This window comes from Opisthocomus hoazin, chromosome 13 (genome assembly GCF_030867145.1).
Source record: "Opisthocomus hoazin isolate bOpiHoa1 chromosome 13, bOpiHoa1.hap1, whole genome shotgun sequence".
Taxonomy (NCBI): domain Eukaryota; kingdom Metazoa; phylum Chordata; class Aves; order Opisthocomiformes; family Opisthocomidae; genus Opisthocomus; species Opisthocomus hoazin.
In genome coordinates this window covers 16,544,383-16,564,251 of record NC_134426.1, presented here as the reverse complement: position 1 = coordinate 16,564,251, position 19,869 = coordinate 16,544,383, and the positions used below count along the sequence as shown (strand labels likewise).

At 47.6% G+C, this 19,869-nt stretch overlaps 1 protein-coding gene across 2 annotated transcripts in view; it reads right to left on the bottom strand.

The window, feature by feature from the left end:
• The window catches only part of TPCN1 (two pore segment channel 1), a 52,157-nt gene that overhangs the window by 8,286 nt on the left and 24,002 nt on the right, over window positions 1–19,869 (bottom strand). For both annotated transcript variants that reach the window (XM_075434464.1, XM_075434463.1), the window contains 20 exons: window positions 17,131–17,307; window positions 15,679–15,792; window positions 15,289–15,419; window positions 14,214–14,302; window positions 13,548–13,582; window positions 12,880–12,938; window positions 11,974–12,073; window positions 10,834–10,950; window positions 9,718–9,842; window positions 8,440–8,488; window positions 8,175–8,238; window positions 7,090–7,134; window positions 5,973–6,029; window positions 5,830–5,883; window positions 4,295–4,367; window positions 3,966–4,073; window positions 2,688–2,759; window positions 1,773–1,862; window positions 882–997; window positions 115–161 (listed from right to left, as the gene is read on the bottom strand). In XM_075434464.1, coding sequence (XP_075290579.1) covers window positions 115–161; window positions 882–997; window positions 1,773–1,862; window positions 2,688–2,759; window positions 3,966–4,073; window positions 4,295–4,367; window positions 5,830–5,883; window positions 5,973–6,029; window positions 7,090–7,134; window positions 8,175–8,238; window positions 8,440–8,488; window positions 9,718–9,842; window positions 10,834–10,950; window positions 11,974–12,073; window positions 12,880–12,938; window positions 13,548–13,582; window positions 14,214–14,302; window positions 15,289–15,419; window positions 15,679–15,792; window positions 17,131–17,307 — 1,722 coding nt within the window. The remainder of the gene's footprint in view (window positions 1–114; window positions 162–881; window positions 998–1,772; window positions 1,863–2,687; window positions 2,760–3,965; window positions 4,074–4,294; window positions 4,368–5,829; window positions 5,884–5,972; window positions 6,030–7,089; window positions 7,135–8,174; window positions 8,239–8,439; window positions 8,489–9,717; window positions 9,843–10,833; window positions 10,951–11,973; window positions 12,074–12,879; window positions 12,939–13,547; window positions 13,583–14,213; window positions 14,303–15,288; window positions 15,420–15,678; window positions 15,793–17,130; window positions 17,308–19,869) is intronic.

The window sequence follows — 19,869 nt, the reverse complement described above, 5'->3', positions numbered from 1 at the left end:
CTGGGCCCATTTCCAACCACCACGGGAAGAAAGAAGTGGTGCTGTGGAAGATCTAGCTCAACTGGCAAAGAGTCTGTGCTGTCTAGACACACAAGGTAGCTGAGGTTTACTCACCATGATGATGTACCAGTCATTGACGACCGTCAGCTCAAACAGCGTGACTGTATATAAGCGGGAGAATAAACAGACAATTGCTTTATCCATCCTGACCTACTTTACGGTGAGTCTTATCTCCAACAAAGTATTTGACAGGGAAGACTGACACAAGACACCAAAGTTCCGATACAGCCAGCAAATCCAGAGACAGAACGCAGACCCTCATCACTGCAATTACTCCAGACAAAGGGGGTCAGACCCACAGAGCCAGGAGCATGGCTGAATCTATATTTCTTAAAAGAATCAGAAACGGACCTGACTCTTCCCACTAGAGAGCATGGAGACCTCTGACATCTCCAGGAGATAAGCGTCTCTGCTCACACATTAAGAAAAATCATGGAGAGTATCAACACATTCAAATTCTTCTTCCTCAGTGGGTTTAAAGAAATGTATTAGCATCACTATTGGTTCTTGAGAAGGGTAGTGACTTAAAGCCCTCCTTAAACACTTTTGGAAGTCTGGTCTGATTACCAGTCAGAACAGATCTGCTGGCTTCACACTGGCTTTTAAGAGACCTCTGCTTACCTTGCAGAGCAGTCATGGCACAGTTAGCCAGCTGGAGTTCCCTGGACAGAACAAGCAGGACGCTGAGCGTTTGAGGTGCATTAGTAGGACTCTCTGGGGGAGTCCCCCGCTTACAGGAGCACTACAGTCCTGCCATCCCGCTCTGCGGGAACACAGATGCTCTAAGAAATAGTCTTTGCTACAGACAAAACTGCCCTTACCAAAGCTGTTCAAAATGTTGTCAAAGTTGTTGAGATAGTAATAACCTTCTTCCACAACCGTCTTGTTGCCAACTGTGTGATTCACCCAGCGGTAGGAATCTGCGACCGTGCTTGTGCTGGTTGGAGAAACCAGGACAAAGAATGAGAAGAGAACTGGAAAAGCAAGGAAAATCTCAAGGGTTATAAATACCAGAACACTTAGAAGGTGGTGAGCAGGGTGGCAGTTTCTACCTCTTGGCCAACCCTCACCTTTTTCTCTGAAAGAAAGCCTCTCTCCTTCATAGCCCAGCACAAGCCCGGGGAGCACGTGGAGTCTTTCTAATCATTCAGCAAATATTATACCAGAGAAACTGAGTGTTTGAGTTAGACTCCTTAGCTCGGACCCCTAAAGCCTGGCATTTCCAAGTGGTCCGCCATCATTTAAGATGAAAAGGGCACAGGACAGCTTAGCTTCCGTGACCAGGTGAATTTATCTTGGTACAAAGTGAGGCCTAAACAAGTAACACATCTGGCCAAGCAACTCTGGCATCACCAAAGTAAAAATCTGAACGTTGCTCTAGAGCAGATGTTACAAGAGTTTCCAGCCACGGTACCATGAAGAAGCCCTCCCAGTGCAGCTACCTGAGGCAAGTTATAGAGCTCACTAAAACTGGCCAGCCCTACCACAGAAACCTCTCCCTTTCCAAACGCAGTGCAAAAGCCATTTCATCCAGCCTTACCTAGAGACACGAATTGTATCATAGGCTTTTGCAGCCTGTTGCCTTCGCTGCAAACCCCCGTTCAGACCCATCCTCTGGCCCCTTCTCTGCAGGGAGATAGAGCTGCCACAGCTCACTGCTACTGGCTGCGCACCGAAACCGCTGCAGAGGGGCATGGATTTGCGGTACTCACTTGCAGCAGTTCGGGTAGACCACACCAGCAAAGAACTCCATGCCAACAATGGCAAAGCAATAGTAGAAGATCAGCAGGGTTAAACCCAGGCTGCAGGCAAAAACAGAGAGAATACTGTGCTACTGAAGGGTTGCTAAGGCAGGGAAACACCAAGTCACAGGCTGGTTGCTCTGGCAGGAATGTCGGATGGATGGGAAGCAGCACTGAAAACCCCAGACCACCCACCCCGCCGCTGCAGCTCTGCAGTTCTTTGCCTGCTCTCGTTCAAGAGGTCCTTGGACAAGGATCTTGCTGCTTGCTGAAGAGAGAAACTAAAGAGCAGCCTGGATTCGCTCCCAGTCTGCCTTTTTCTGGTAAACAAACGTCTCTCCACAGTTTCTTTAATAAAGAACACCACACACTGCTTCTGCCCTCTCCATGTCCTGGGACGCAGGGACTGTGCCAAGAGCAGGGTTCTCTGCTCCTTCAAGGGAGTAAAGTCTGAGGATGTCCCACTCAAACCCCAAGCTCCTTCTGCCCCACCATTTCGCAATAACGCTCTCAAGTGGCTGTACTAAGGACAGGGAAGCATCTGGGGCTGAGTACATTCACGCCAAAGTTCCTGCCAAATGGGCCTCCCCTCTCATCAGAAGCTGGGATGGGGGAGAAAACTTAAACGACTCTTAGTTCTCCTCCTAACGCAAAAGTAGGAGGTGGCCCAGGGTGCTGGAGTGTTGCTTATCGCACACTGCTCTAAGAATTTGGAAGATTAACAACCCACGGCAGCACACTGCAGAATCAGTAACAATCTGTTGACAGATCAGAGCATAAACAGCTATAGCAGGTCTGACAGGTCCCCAGCCTGACCCCAGTCCCAGACACTAAACCTCCACTCCGCTCTCCTCACCATCACCCAAGGAGAAGCACAGTTAGTACCTGGCCATCCGGGGGAACAACTCAAACATGGTGTCCAGGACATTTCTGTAGCGTTTCTTCAATTTAAATAGCCTGAAAGGAGAAGCCAGTAGTTACCCATGTGCTGCAACTTTCCCGGTGTTGCTGGAAGTAGTTAAAGAGGGCACCACAGTTCTCTGGACCTCCCAGGTCAATGAGCAGCAAGGTTTCCCGACACCATGCTCACAGGATCTGCTCTTGCTCAAGCGGTCTCTGCTCACCTAACAACATCCCGCTGTCCCATCTGAATGTTTATGACACATTCAGCTAAGTGTTCACAGGACTGAGGAATCTCAATGAAAAGTCTACATCGTTCTACAGAGCGTGAAGCAGAGATAGCTATTTAAAAAAAAATAAAAATCATAAGCCCTGTGTACAGGGTAAGGATTCATTACCCCTTTCCTCAGGCACAGGCGTTTCTGTGTTTCTCCCATGACTCAATAAAAATTGATGGAAGAAAACTACATTGTGCCTGCTAATTTAAGATTTGGCAACTCCATCAGCCTTTACAGAGAAAACACAGCTGCCAAACACAGGCTTTGGCAGGGGAGCAACAGAGAAAACATTATTTTTTTTTTCCCCCCTTGAGTGTCACAAAGTGTTCTTTAAATCCTCATTGAAGAGCTAAATTACATTAGCTTGTTTTTCACAAAACAACATTTTGCCTCCAATGCCTGCCTTCCCCTGTGGCTCTCAACACCTCCTGCGAAGGTGGATGTACCTCCATCACAGCCTTGAAACGAGAGGGTTAATCCAACGCATCTGACTGAGCTGCAGAGAGGTTACAGGCCGCAGCCCTGCTCAAAATGGGAGACGCAGTTAGAGCAGGGCTGTGCTTCACCCTAGAAAGCAGCAGCCTTTGAAAACTGTAATTTCTGGTAATTCAATGGAAATTATTAAACTGGCTCAGACTCTCTCACCCTGACAGAAGAGCTTTTCTCTGAACAGCATCAGACAATTTAGAGGAGGTGTAAGAACCCCACGAAGGCAGACAAAGGATAATCTGCCCCCGGTAAATCCCTTGATCTCTATTAGAGATCAGCTTAAGCTCCAAAGCACGGGGTTTCACATCCCATCCCAAGTTTTTGTTATCATTCATTTTGATAACTCGGGCTAATCTCATTACCCCACGCGATTCCTGTTTGCCGTGGTCACGTACCCACAGAGCAATCCTTGCCCTCTCCTGGTAAGGAGCTCGGTCCCCGACGGGACTGATGGATAACAAGCCTGGCTGTTTCCTTCCCCACCTTCCCGGCTCACCTCAGGAGCTGAAGGGGTCGCAAGACCACAATGAAGTAGAATGGCTCCATGTTAAATGCCAGTGCCATGAGCCCCAAAAATGCAAACAGGGTCACTGAGAAGTCAAAGCTGGAAAGAAAAAACAAAAAAAGATATAAGCAATGATTTATCACCAGTGCTTCAGCAGAGAAGATGTACTTGGTGCTGCTCCAGCTGAACAAGATACACAAGGCCAAGGGCAGACAAATAGCCTGCTGATGGCCTTGTCTACAGGCCTAAAAACTCAGCAGTTGGTCTTTCTAACCCAACAATTTTCACCATATCTCTCAAAACCATCAGTGCACACTTACAGATTCCAGCCTGAGGACAGGTACTTGACGGGCCCCAGTCCAGTGGTCTTCAGGAGTAGCTCCACACCATAGACTGTAAAACAAGATGACAGCTACGGTCAGAAATAAGCAGCATCACGAGGACAGCTTATGCAAAGGCTTGCCCTCAAAGATGTGTGCTGCTTCAAGTACAGGAGTTCTGAACACAGGTTTAACAGCCCCCCACCCGTCCTCCCTATTCTTGGTCAGATGCCAAAGAAAGATTTTTCCCTCCAAATCAACACATATTCTTGTATTCATGGTGACTTCTCTCCAGAGCAGTCTACAAAATAATTTGTTGACTACCAAGCTATAAATGTTGAGGCACAAGCTCCTGCAGGAAAGGTCAGGGAGTGGTTCAGGGAATTCAGTCCTGCTGGTTTCTTTCCTTCTGTCTCAGGGGAACGTATCCACATCCCACAGCCCAGCCTTGACCTGCAGGGAGAGATCCTTTCAAAGGGGAGCCATCCACTTTCACCCTCTGTCCTGGCAGCAATCTGTGAGCCTGTACGTTAAAGAACACCATAATAACATGATGATGCCCTGCTTGTCATCCCCAAATCCTTCTTCCCAGGTTCCAAGGAGGGGCAGTGGGGGAGAAGCGAAGAGCTGGATGACAACATCCTCGTGAAAAGAAGTGCTGCAGAGTGCCTCTGCCTTCAAACTTTCGTGACAAGTGTTTTGCAGACTAATGGCCAGGGAAGCACTAGAGCTACCCAGCAGCCAAACAACAGGTTAGCAACCTCTCCCAGGTTCTCCAGAGAACCTCCTGCTGCAGTTTTACACACTATTTTGATTCATTGGAGCTATACTTTGCTTATTCTTGAGCAAGAGACACTGGCAGGAGAAGGGAAGTGAATTCACATCACTGGAGAGTTCCGTGGCAGTGCAATGAACCAGCTCATGAAGATGCAATTGCTTACACTTGGGGTGAAAAGGAAGACTAAGGTACACGTTCAGTGAGGAAACTCAGCCCGTCAGCTAGTTCATCTAGTCCTTTCAGTCTTCTCCTCAGCATGCCCCTGCGCTCTGTACTGCACCAAGACTGCCTCGCTTCATGTGGCCGACAGCCAGCCCGCAGCTGCAATCAGATCAGAGCTGGTAATGCCTCCTGGAATAGCCAGCGCAGATCAACACGAGCAGCCCCACACAGAGCCATCACGAATCTGGAGGAGCTTATCACTCTGCACGCTGTGCCGAACAAACGAGGCCATTCTGCTCCCAGGGCTGAAGCCAGCTTTAAGGGCGATACAGCCACTTTTTCAGACTGTTGTGCCAGAGGCGAGAGGCTCTCCAGACTGCAGCGGCACAGGGAGCTGTGTAACAGCAGCAGTGTTCACACAGGTCTGTGTGGATGCTGACAACCCCGGCCAGGCACAGCATTGTTCTAGATGGAGTCTGTACACCCCTGCCTAAGTTTTAACTTCAGACTGACTACTCTTCTGGGAACAGAGCTGTCTATTGCCCTTCCGACTCCTTATGAAATGACACAGCTCTGTTGGGAGGCATCCACTTACTTGTGAGGAAGACTATGTAGCTCCATGGGACGTTTCTGGAGAAGAAATTCCCTCCTGCAAGACACAAGAAGAACTTTTTCTAGCCTTCCCTTTCTTCAGTCTCCCAGCACCATAGTCAAGAAACAAGCTGCGATGTTTCCTACCTTGCAGCATGAAGGTTTCAACAAGAATCCAAATTCCATTCACAGCCACCACGGTATCTGGAAAACAAAGCAAAAACCCATAGCAAAACCACTCCCGGAGCAGAGGACATCCATTTCCCAGGCTAACAAAAAGAGCACAATACAGCACAAGTGGTAGGGCCATTATTTCCAATTCAAACAAACAAACTGAACTCGTTACTTGGCAGTGTCTTCTACCCTGACTTTTCCCAGGCCTTTAACAAATGCAGTACCTTTATCTTGAGAAGGAAACAAAACTAAAACAAAAAAATGGTCTGCATCATGCTGGATCATTTTTACTTGCAATTGTCTTATGTTCTGCCATGTTATTACCTGCGTATTCCAGCTTCCCCCTAGTTCTGGAGAACCACTGGGGCCCCAACAGTGCAGGGCAAAGCCCCGTCACCTTGGATCTATCGCTGTTCCCCAGCATTCAAATCCTGAGAACTGAAGGTGCAGGACTTCTACTTTTCACTCAGATCTCCTCTCTCCACCCCAGCCAACCCTCTTTAATTTAGCAGCCCAATTTACAAACAGCTTCTCCTCCAACAGTCAGAAAACCCCAAGATTTCTGAGTAGGAACACAACATTTAGAACACAGCAAGTAGCACCAAGAGTAAGCACTCTTTCTCCTCTAGAGGAGAGGAGCACAGATTCACTCTCGCAGTTGCCAAGCAATCCCTCCAGCAGCGAGGATGCTTGCACCTTCTCAAGTGCAGACAGAAGAAGGTGGTTGACTGTCAAGGCAGTTCCTTACCCAGCATCCTTCAGCTGCAAGATAAACACCTCAAGGCTTGTGAAAGCTAACCACCGACCTACCGAAACGCAACAAGCTGGTTCCTACAGAATCAGAGCCACGAAGCAAGGAACCAGTGAGCCTCTCCAGAAGACTCGACACAGCGAGAGCTGCAAGTCCAGGCCGCAGTGGTGGTCGGTACGCATTCCCTCCCTCTGCCAAAACTCCAGAATTTGTACACGATCCACAGCTCAGGCCAAAGACCAGGCCCCACCACTGCCTGGGAGGGGTGGCAGACACAGCGTACCAGACCCAGGGGACCAAGGGAGCCTAGCAGAGAGACGGCTCGCTCCTTCTACTTACACATGGTGTATTGGAACACGCGGGACTTCACAAGGATGTTGATGCCTGCATGAAGGAGAGTATGACAAAACAAATGTTTACGCGATCCTCCATACCTCACTCACAGATTCCTCTGTCTTCTCCTTAGAGACATTTTTCATACCAATCCTCAGCACAGAAGCTAAACAGATTAGCAGATTATTAACTTTTACTTCTCGGGACCAAGTCCAAAATCCCTCTAGAATTTTAGCAGCAATGAACTCACTATCCTTAACCCCTGAGAGGCCTTTTTTCTTTTTTTCCCCTCTATGTACTAGTTCTGTGGTGTGGATATAAGTAAAATGCAGCTGCTGAAGCACTGCCTGTGTTTGGGACAACACACAAGCTGTCAAGGAGGGCTGGGTCCATCGGCAGAGGTATGCGTAGGACTCCTGTGGCAGCTGTGTGTTTGGATCAAGATGGTGTTAACTGTTTCCCACTAGCATACAACACTGCAAAAGAATGGCAGATAAGTTCCTATTTCTGAATGGCTACATGCAGTCGGGAAACTTGGGAGATGGGAGATAAAATGCGTTTGCAAGACTGATTACACTGATGGGTATTTCAGACCTCTTCCCCCTTCCCAAGCCGCTGCACTTGACCCGTACAAGCCCTACAACCACATCTTGGGACTAGGAAGCCTAGCAGCTTTAGTGAAAGCACAAATCCCACGCCACACTTGCCGCCTGGGATATGGAGAAACTCCATAAACTCCACTAGATTCAGCAATCATAAACTCTCACCTAACCTCTCTGCTGAAAAAGGAATAGCCCCCCATGATCTCAGGGTCTGGTTCACTACAAAGCTTCTGCCAAGAAGTCTCTTATTTTAAGGAAGCCAAGGTTTGGGTCAGAGCACGGGGAATATTTACATGACAGAAGTCTTCCTTGGAGACTCCGAGGGCTCTGGCCTTGGAGGCTCTGAATATGCAGTGAGTTTGTTCATAGGCCTTCCCTCAGCTGCTTACCAGGGACATAAGCGAAGGTCCCTTCAGAGGGCCCTGTCTTTGTAAAGGAGCGTTCCTTCTGTTAGTCAAACACATGCCGTCACGAAAACACAGCAGATACCTTTGAAAATAAGGAATGCCGTCCGTGGAAGGTCATCAAACCAGTGCTCGCGATTTCGTTTTGCCTGGAAGCGGAACAGCCACGATCAGAAGTAGCCAATGCCACATCCCTACAAAAACGTGCAGTGATGGAGACCCGCCTTATCCCCATCATCCGCTTCTTTTAGATTGCCTTTGTTTCTTGCTCACCCTCTCTTTAATCACTGGCCTCCTTTGCTCCCCCTCCCACACATCCTTCCCCTCTTCTCCACCCAATAAATACGCACCTTCCATTTTAAGCCAACAACTTCATAGAAATTGTAAAAATCCTTTAGACTGCAAAACAGAAAGAAGCATCCGATCAGAGCCTTGGAGTTGATTAGCTCCTTAATTGTCCTTGTCAGGCATCATCAGCAGAGAGTCCCTGGAAGTTATTAACTCCTTATTAGAACCACAACCACAGCTGATGTAACTCAGCACTGACCTGTTCCCAGCCTGGCAAAGCCTACCTTCTTTCTGTAATGCTACAGCCCTTAGAGGAGACTCTGACTCTTCTGAACTCCAGAATTTTACCACTGAGAGGAAAGACCTGAGGCTTAGACAGCAAACTCCAAGGCAGAGAGATTGTACTACTCTTCATGAAGAAGTCTTGGACTGTCTTAATTACTCGTACAGTCCTTTTCTAATGTCTTTGCACATCTTCTTTTGAAGGTAACAATGAAATCTGAAACAGGACACAAAAGCAAAGAAACTCATACAACACGAGTGCCTGTCTAGCTGCTCAGGGTCAGGCCTAGAACAGCTTTTAGCTGTCTGAAAGCGAAGATGCTGAACTTCTCAGACTCTTACTGGTGTCACTAGGTGCCTAAATTTCAGAACTCAGTCTTTCTCCCTTTGCCATTTTCAATACTTCTCTGTGGCACTTGACTCTGAGCAGAAGCAGCAGCACCAGTTTCATCGGAGATTCACTCTGAGCCTGCCTGTGGCCAGAACAAAGGAAAAAGGAAGGAAGGCCTCCTGCTCTGATTCCCTCTACTGCCATGCTGGCTGGAGTTAGCCGCACCCACCCGCCAGAATGGCAATTCTCTGCCTCATAACACAGAGGATGACAGTCCTGAAACCACCAGCAGAACCAGATTTTAATTAACAAAACCCTGGGGGACACAGCCAGCTGCTGGAAAAAAACAAAAAACTTGTTAAGCTGCGAGGCCGCGCTGTGTGAAGAAATGCTCCTTGCAGGCTCTAACGCCGTTCCTCAATTTCTCGCTCCTGAGTTCTGGCAGGGGAGGTGGAAGCAGAGGCTGCCTGGTGACTGCCAGCAGCTGTATCCACAAGAGGGCACGCAGAACTCCATCACCTCCACAGGAAAACCTCAGCTCTCAGGGTATCCACCCCGCCAAGCTCCCTGCTTCCCACACAGATCCTTTCCATCGCATAACTCTATTCCCACACCCCAGACAAGCTTCCTTCTGTAAACCCAGCCATCCTCTCTCGAGTACAGCCTAGCTTCAGAGAGCAAAGCAACCTCCCTGCTCTGGGCGCAGCAGTAAGACCATCCATCCTACCTGACTAAAGGAGTATTGCTTTGATTCAGTGCTTTGAAAGTGAGATATCGCTCTCTGGCACACATCCGAGGCTTGTAAAACCGCAACAGCCCTTCAAAGTGCTTGAAGGAAATTCCAGACGGCCTCTAGAAACAAGGGAATGTTGTCATAAGCAGCGACATCAGGCAAAAGCACACAGAAGCTAGCGCATTTAATTCTCGCTGTGGATTTGTTTTAAGCAGAATTTCTACATTATCGTAAGATGTCATTATAACTGAGCCCCACAAGTACCCTAAGCTATTACTTTAACGTACTGAGCTTATCCCAGAGCCAGAGCACAGAGATCAGAAAGCTCTCCCAGCAGTTGGTCCCTCCAGCAAATGCAGAGCTGTTTCCCTGTTGCCCTGTCATGTGAAAATTGTCCAGCCAGGCACCCCAAGTGACGGAGTTCAGCCACTCCTCCTGGGAAATTAGTAGACCACCTAACAGATCCCATTACTGGTGCTTTTTTAAGACTATCAGCTATTCCTCAGGACCTGTTCCTATAACGGATGTGCCCTAAACATGAACTCACCTATTAGAAGTGGGTTAGTTATTTTGGGCCTTATTTCTCATTCGGCTCCACAAGTTAAGCAAGAAATCAACACTCTCTCCCAGTGCTCTGTCCCCGTAAAGAGTTATTTGTAGGCAAATTACTCCTGTTTCTGCACTATTTACTCATGCGGTACGCAGCAATGGTACTGTACCTCCACACGTATAATCCACCCCTCCTCTAAGTACTGGTGTTTGAGAAGCAAGTCCTCAAGTGACCCACACTGAACCAGAGAGAAACCAATGATTGCATGCTGTCCAACAAACTTCACTCATTTTACTAAGACACTTCCATAACATTGCACGGCACTGAAATTCAGACTACTTTGGTTTTCCTCCAGAAACAGATACAAACAAGTTACACAAATGAAAAAAAAACCAAAACACATAGTCCTTGGTCAGCATGATTACAATCAACAGACACAAATCATCTTTTCTGCAACACGCTCTTTAAACGCTCCAGACCACTGGTGTTCTCAGAACATGGCTGCCCTCCCCTCCTGCCGCACCCCAGGCTGTTCGGAGCCTCCCTGCAGGGCCCCATACCTGTCTGGTGATCAGCAAGCGGTAGGCGTGCTGGATGGCCGTGCGCTTGTGCAGCAGCAAGGACTTAAACTTCCTCTTCTCGATGTCATTGAAGGTGTCGAACACAACAGCGAGAAGCTGCAGAGAGAAGACAGGAGACACCCTTACACTCTGCGGCTACCTGAGCCAGTGCTTCTCGAACAGGCAGGAACATCGAGACGCCAGGAGAGGCGTCGGCTGCAGGAGGGATTTATTAAGCGCTACGTGGACTGAGGCAGAACGGAGTCAGCGAGGGCCTGTTGGCCATAAGGGATCCCACAAAGGGGTCACCAAGCACACCACACGCACACTGTTCCACTTTTTGGAAGAGGTCCAGGTGTTTCTGGCCTCCTGACACTCACTAGTGGTTTTAAGAGCTAAGGCTAAACCCCACACATGCCAACAGAAAACAGTACCAAAAGCTTTGTTAAAATGCCCTAATCTCTTCCTGGAAAGCAGGTTTTGAGGGCTGCTTTCTGGATTCACCCTTCCATGGGAGCTTTGGCAAACACGTATTAAAACTAACCCTCCATCTAGGACAGCAGTGGTAAAATCCAAGCCCACTACAAGCATCAGATCACTCACCTTGGGCTGCAGAACTCCTCATGTCCTTTGACAATCCCTTTTCCACTCCTCACACCCTCACCTGAGCTGGCCTTGGCCCTGCCCTAGATGCTGCAAGAAGCAGAGCCAGCACAGCAGCCATGCTCTCACACTGCAGTTATCAGCACTCTTCAAGTCCTGCCATACTTGGTAATTCCATCCCCTTCAAACTGATTTACAAAGTATTTTAGGCAAGCCCAGATAATAAAATGCCATTTTATGAGAAATAATTAAGACAGACAAGGACAATAAATTGCATGCAACTGAGTAGGTCACTCCAAGCCTGATATTAATGTGAGAGAAGTTGAAAGATACTCATATCATTCTGTTCCCTGTGATTTAGTTCAACTCTTTGTGGTTAAACATTAAAAGACTCCTATGTGTAGCAACGCTGCCATTTCTAGAAGTATTCTGCCAAAAGATTATTACAGAGGACTCTTGGGAACGGGCAAGACTCCGCTGGGCAATGAACTCCAAAGTCAGGCAGAGAGGAGTCAAGTGCTTCAACAGGGGACTCACCAAGTTCATGATGAAGTACAGCTCAATGGAGAGATACACTATGAAGAAGACACAGGACCAGGGGTTCCGGGCGTAAGATGGCATCATCACATCAGGGAAACTGCACCCGAAAAAGACACAAGTTTAAGCACCAAACAGCTCATGCTACAGTTCCCACTACAAAGGCAAGAGCACAGGACACCGGGGAGGGGTGTGTAAACCCACTTCCATAGATCTGCACATTTCTGCAAATCACGTGGCTGCTCATGACACAGAAGTTTGCACCCAGCAACGAGCAGCAAGAACATGGGGGCATGGTGAACAAAATAAATGTGAAAAGCACATGCCTTGGACATCCCGAAAACCAAATGGGCAAAGGGGATTTGTAATGTGGCTAAGGGTTGTGCTTGCATACTTAGCAACGACAGCAATACAGCCTTGGTGCTAGAGTGTTACAACCTAAGATTTATTCCATCCTTTGCTAATTTCCTAATCCTCAGAGCTCTCCCTGACAGCAGATCAATATTTACCCACTGTTGTTATCCCCCTTTCAGAGCAGATAGGTGAACCAAAGCAGAGGAATAGGAAGTTACTTCACAACAGCAAACTGTTGGCTGACAAAGGAGCACAAACAGAAACTTTCCCTTCTTGGACCAAGGCCTAATAAGGCCGTTTCCCCCCTTATTGCCCTCACAGTGATGAAGTGGTCTGAGTTGCTTAGAGATAACTCTGCATCTGAGGTCACAGTGCCCTAAAACAAAACGAAATACCAGTTCTTCCCATGCAGGCTGACCCAGGAAACCTCTCTCACACGCAGAGGAAAGGGGTCACATTTGAAGACAGAGCATTTCTGCAAATGAACTCTGGGCTCTGCTAGACTTCTCTGGGGACAAAGCGAAAGACTGAGCTAGCAAAGCATGAACTTACTTAGAAGTGGTCAAAAGCACGAAGAGATTCACGAGGCTGTTCTCTAAGGTATTGAAGTACTGAAAGAAAAAACTCCCATGACAAAATGCAAGCAGAATTTCATCATGACGTTTCACTCAGAAAACAACCACCCAACCCACCCACCCACGTAAATACGGGCACTTCTATAATTCCCTGATGCCTCCCCCATAGGGAAAGGTCCTTTCTAAAGGTCCCTGAGAGATGGCGTGTGAAGAGATACAACGATTAAAAGCTCATCTACACATTTTTGCAGTAGCTACTCCCAGCAAGCCACAGACTGGCAGCAGCAGGAACTGGTGGCTGCTGGACTCCGACAGGCACAGCGAGAGGCGGACGAGCTCTCACCCAGACCCCTTCCTCCCCTGGGGACAGTGGCAGGTGGCTCGTTTGACAGAACTAAGACATCAAGAACAAGAAACAATGCCACGAACGTTCCCTTTGGGACATCCTGTCTCTGAGGAAGTTCTCTGCGCTGTCTTCTTTCCAAGCAGGGGGTAAACCAGGGTAACACTGCCAAGGAGCCGCTGACCAGCGAGCATCTGGCCTCCCAGGCCACCACACAGGAATAAGCTGCGTCTACACTGTGAAGTTTGATTCTTAAGCATGTCAAAATGTAACCTTCAGTTGAAAGCATCAGTGATACTCACCGGATCCGAGTGGTTAGGAGAAAACAAGTAAAATCCTAGAGAAGCAGCAGAGAAGGCGGAGTAGGAGAGAAGAAAGGGGGAAAGAACAAACAAAAATAAAGCCTGGTTAATGTTAAGCAGCGGAGTGGTAAGTCTCTCTTCCCAAAGAGAAGGGCACACCGAGAGTAAGCCTTCTCTGACACCATGAAGAGGAGAGTATCCGAAAGGCCTCCTCCATACAGATTTCCCAAGACACATCACTGGCATTTCACCGGTCCTTTCGGAAAACAAACCTTCTGGGGATGGCTTGAGTATCGGACTGTAGGAGGTACACTACAGACACATGCATTCATGGGAACGTAGACTAAAGGAAGACTTTGCAAGACTTGCAAGACTGAGGAATCGTTGGTGGAAACAGAACTTGGAAATCGCAAACACACACACACACGACATACTATTCTCTGGAAGAGGTCAGAAGGACCTTTGTCTCAAAATTGAATACCCAGCTTCTAGATTTTTTAGATCTTTAATTCTGCCCTCCAGATGACTGCAGATAAAGTGGGATAAATTGCAGATCCTGGTAGAACTCTGAATCTGATCAGCTTTATACTCATCCAGGCTGTTTGTGTTGCTTTTGGACATTAACTGGTTAAGAGCATCACTTCATCTTCAATAAATACAACTCACCCAGGATGGCAAAAATCACCATGAAGAAAAGCAGGAGGAGAAGAATGTCAATAAATGGTGGGAGGGACTGGAAGATCTGTCGCAGATTTCTGAAAAATAAGAAAACATTAATAAGCTAAAACTTTAATGTTTTCTCCTCTGGGTTGGCACGAAAAAAAAAACTCAACACCACACCATACTTGAGGACTTTCTTCCCACTCCCTCCAAGGACTAAAAATAGAAAGCTAGGTAAATTAAGATCACAGAATCACAGCATGGTTGGGGTTGGAAGGGACCTCTGTGGGTCATCTAGTCCAACCCCCTGCCCAAGCAGGGTCACCCAGAGCAGGCTGCACAGCACCGTGTCCAGGTGGGTCTGGAATATCTCCAGAGAAGGAGACTCCACAGCCTCCCTGGGCAGCCTGGGCCAGGGCTCCGTCACCCTCAGAGGGAAGGAGTTCTTCCTCAGGTTCAGCTGGAGCTTCCTCTGCTTCAGTTTGTGCCCGTTGCCCCTCGTCCTGTCGCTGGGCACCACTGAAAAGAGTCTGGCCCTGTCCTCCTGACACCCACCCTTAAGATATTTATTGGAATTTATCAGGTCCCCTCTCAGCCTTCTCTTCTTCAGGCTAAACAATCCCAGCTCCCTCAGCCTTTTCTTGTAGGAAAGATCGTTTCCAAGCTACCTATCTGTCCTTTGCAGTTAGCCCTTAGGTGCTGCAAACAATACTAATGTCACCCTGTCAAGGTTCCTTCTCCAGACTAAAGACTAGCTCTGTGATTCATTGTGCAGTTTACAGGCAAACCTAGGAGCCAGAAACAATACAGCCACGTTCACGTGTTGTGCTCTCCGAGGCAGTTGATACAGCTGAGGACAGCACACATAAGCACCGTGTACTGTGAGCACATCCAAAGCTGCTGCCTATGAAGCTTCCCCACACAGGCAAGACTGCTTCAGTCGCAGTTACAAAACACCCCCGAGATCTGAAATGCTCACGAATGACGCTTACTTTCCTGAGATGCCCGCAGGATCAGAGCGCTTTTACTCCACCCCAGTGCCAGGCACGACCGCAGAGCACGCAGCCAGCTGACTGCTCACCTTCTGACAGCACCACAGTAACGGCAGTCCACCAGGAAGATACAGCGCAGGGCTCTTGTTATCCGGACATGCGAGGTCTGCCGCACCAACACCACGATGGCCTCTATGAACTGTACAAACAGCACGCAAGTCTGCAAAAAAGGGGTTTAATGAGAGGCACAGCTGCAGTCTCCTTTTTGGAAAGGCAATGCTTTCACTGACCACCCATTTATCTGGACATTTTAAGGATGGGAGGTGTCTCCGAAAGCTTAGAGATCTCTCATGAATCATTTGGCAGCTGGGACACATGGCTAGGTCATCCCTGCTGTGTTACAAGCCAGCATTTAATCTGGTTCTTCGGTTCCCGAAGAGGCTGAAGGAGGAACACTGACAACCGGACAGACAACTTACCTTCACCATAGTCCTCTTGTGCCTGATAAAGGTTTGGAAGCCCAGCCACCTCATCTTCATCGAGAGTTCAAAGACTACCACAATTAACGCAAACAGCTCCAGGGTTGCATGGACCTGTTACAATACAGCAAAGCTTAAACCAGTGCTTCCGATTACAAGCAGCAGCACATCAGAGGCGACGTTTCTGCCCTTCCTTTTTCAAGAAGCCCATGGGTTTGACAACCGTCCAAGCACAGCTCTGTGACACGCAGGAAAACCCAAGGCCACTCTTACAGCTAGTGCAGCGCTCTGTTTTTCAAAGTTTTTATATTTATTGCTTTGCACTTTTATTAAAGCCCGTAGAATTTACCTCTATTCAGTATCAGCCCTGAATTTCCTGGAAATCCACATCCCTTTTGGACTTGAACAACACATCAAAAAAATGTATTGATACATTTGAAACAAAAGGGCAAGACACCAGCAACTGGAGCAAAAACCTTTTAAAAAAAAAGTTTGAGACTGCAATTTTTTTTAGTGAAACACTGGAAGAAAAGCTGCCGGGCAGCGAGAATTTACACAGAGAAGGGTTTTCTCTTGAAATAAATGTTCTGCCCAACCACAGCCAGGGTCCTGATCAAGCTCTGGAACAGAACGCAGCTCCTGGAAGCGCTGATGGACCCCTCCTCTGCTGGCAGATGCAAAACGCACCACAAAGACGATGACAGGATTTTCTTACGACCTCAGCTTTAGTCACAGCCCTGGCTCATTCTGAGGAACGCTTTGACCCCAAGGTTGTCATGGCTGTTCTACACCCCTGGCACGGTCCTAGGGTGCCATTAACAGCTCCAAAAGCAGATGCAGGTTCTCCCACCAGTAACAGCAGCTCCTAGCGCCGTGCCTGACAGCGGTACCTCTCGAACTGGCCATGGACTGCCAACAGTACACACCAGTTTGTGCATCCCTTCACCCACAAGGTTAGACATAAAAGCTCGAGTCCCTCAAACACATGCACGCATTAAAAAAGACTCCTCACAGCACTGGGGGGAGAGGACAGGAGCAGGTTTAGCAGCCTGTCCCAAGCTGAGATCTGTTTGTGTTCTAGGAACCAGTGATGGTGCTGGGGTAACGGCACCAAGCTGACGATGACTTTAAAACCACCCCGCCAAAGCACACAGATTCTTAGGTTATCTCAAGAAAAAGCAAAAACCACACGCTTCTCAAACAGTTACAAAATTTAAGAACTGCACAAATTGATAATATGAAGTACATGTCACTTTCACCATGATCTAGGCACCTCAGATGAAAAAAGAATGTTTTGCTGGTTGACATATCTGCTGTCGATCAATTTACAGAACAAACCAGGTGTTTTTTTCCTCCTACTGCTACCTTCTTCCTCAACATTTAGCCTTCTTTTTCCTCTTATCCACCCCTGCAAAACAGGCCGAGTTCTTCATTTCGTCCGCAAGTACTTACAAAGATGCCAAGACGGAGCATAGGGACAGCTGGCGCCTCGCAGAGAGACAGCAACAGGAGAAGCAGTGCCGTGCTCAGCTCCATTAGGTAGAAAAGGTGGTTGTGTGCAAAGAGGTAGGCAGAAAGTGCTTTGGCATTTTTGGGGTGAGTGAAGAACTTATCATTATTTTCTCCTTCCTAAGGCAGCAGGAATAAAGAAGAGAACAGCATTAGTGACTCCTGGTACTATAACAGAGCTTTCCACGTGCAGAACGTGGACTTTTATAGGGATTAGATACAATTCCCAACAGACTATTCCCGCTTCGCAGCCTGACATTGATCTGTTGATGGAGAAGTGAACCCTACACACACGGGACGTCCCCTTCTGCTCATAGGCACATTTCAGTAATGAAACTCATTCCCACGCACAAACCCCTGCTTCAGGAACCTTCGAGCCTTTTGAAAATGAGTTTATAAAGGTCAGCAAAGAAACTTTTGTCAACATCCCAACCTAAACACAACACTTCATCTACTTGCAACCACTTCCACATGTTTACAGGCTTATTTGACTCAACTTCTCCAGGAGAGAATACGAAAACACACAGATAAGCTCCAGGGCACCTGGCTGACAGTTGCTCCTCCTTATCTTGGCCATGCAAAACGTCTGGGAGAAAACACTGGAGCACACGCAGTGTTTTCTGCTTCAGGAATGTGAGAAGATAGATTCCATGAAAAATTAACAAGTCTCTATGCTGATTTGTCATTCCCTCTTAACTAGAAAGCTTAATTAACATTAAAAGGTCAGCTACTCCATCTTAACAGTTTGCCTTACAATTGATTTTTAAACAGCCACATCATTAGTATTTTCCCCTCTAGGACAAAACTTAGTTTGGGGAGAATTTAGAGGTTTTTCATGTAGAACCACCTAACAGCTTCTTCCCTTTTTTGACTCACTGGTTTAAGTAAGGGAGCTTTAGTCACTCACGGGAAACTTGCTGCCTCTTGGAAACTGCCATACGAGATCACTTTTCCCTAGCTGAGACACACAGATGCACAAGAAGCTTTTTTTTGTTTATTTTGTTGTTGTTTGTTTTTTGGTTTGTTTTTTGTTTGTTTGTTTGTTTTTTGAAATTAACATCTTCCCAGGTAGGCAATTACTGTAAGGACAGTAAGCTATTAGTGTCGAAGCGGAATCACTGTGATTGCAAATGGGTAACAAGGTCAGGGAACAGGATCTCCTTTAAGAAGTGAAGCATTCTTGAGACTAATTCAGAAGAGGGTTTCAGATGTTTCTCACTTACTCATCTTTCAGGCAAACTCACATTCTATTTAAGAACAAACACACACACACTGCTGGGTCAGCGACCCAGATCGCGAGCAGGACAAAACCCAGCAGCAAGCTCCATCAAACGCAACCCCCTCCTCAAAGAGAGCGCTGGCTTAGATCAGCAGGGCATTCTTATTCACGCCTGACAAAACACACGCGCAGAATGAAAAATAGTCTAAATTCTGCCTCTTGGTAGCCAAGCAATTCAGAACGGTGCTGGACAGCAAAGTCCTCTTACTCAGATAAGACACCCTTGCCTGCAGCTACTGGCTCGAACAAGCAATATGCATGCTCTTTAAGTTATGCCTACTTCATTTCAAGGACGTTGTGGTCATGAGCATTGGTCAAGGCAGCAGCAAGAATAATCTGCATCTGAAGGGCCAAGCCTGCTGCGTACATTAGCATCAGACACTGCAGCAACTCAATGACCCTTTGCAGAGCATCTTCAATAATCAGGAGTTTAAACAAAAGCCCAGGAGGGGTTGGAGCTACCATTATATTGCTAGCTCTGTTCTAGCACACGATGAAGCTGAAGTATTACCAAGGTCCAAGCCCACCCGGTTTTAAAATGTCAGAGAAGCAATACTTCTCAGTCTGGTGGGGTAGGAGCTGGGAGGAACAAATGGTTTCAATCACCTTGCAGTGGCTTAAGCAAAAAACCTAACGGGGTCTGAAGCATCTCAAACTGCAGTGCAGAGCCTTTGAAAGGGAACGAGGAGAAGGAGGAAGGAAGGACAGTAAGGGAACCAGCAACAATATCAGACTGGCCAGCTCTGGGAGAAGCTCAGTTCTGGTAGCTAATTCATCACACCAGACTGTGCAGCGATCTTAAAAATATTACACTTTCGTTGATTTTACGATGGTGTTTCCTGTAACTGGAGCATGGGTGGGGTTGGTTTGTTTGTCTCTGTTGCTTTTTCTTTTTAAATAGGATAAATTTCACTCCTAGGCTGATCTGAATCTCAGCATGCTTTCTTCCACTAGAAATCAAGACCTCTATCTTCTTTCATGTCTTACTTGACCTGCAGGGCTTGACTGATGCTACACGAACATCCCAGGGCCACCCACCAAATGTGCAGCCAAGGCTGGACTAGGACCTGCACCTCCAGCACATGAGACGCCTCCAGGAGAGCGCTGACCATTCCCCCTGGAGCGACTGGAGAGGGAGAACAACGATCTGTGACAAGTACAGAAATCTCCACGGCGAGGCGGCAGAACTGAACGCGTGCTAAATCCCTCAACTAGTACAGGGCTTGGCACTGAGGAAAAGATGGGAGAGGATGGGCAGCTTGTTCAGTTGCTCCCAAATGACTTGCCATAGCTCATCATGAAGCAACCTTCAGGTACTTCCAGCATCCCCCCACTCTTCAAGCAGATTCCTTTGCAAAGCACCAAACTTTTAACCTCAAAATGGAAGCTCGGTGTTTCCTATA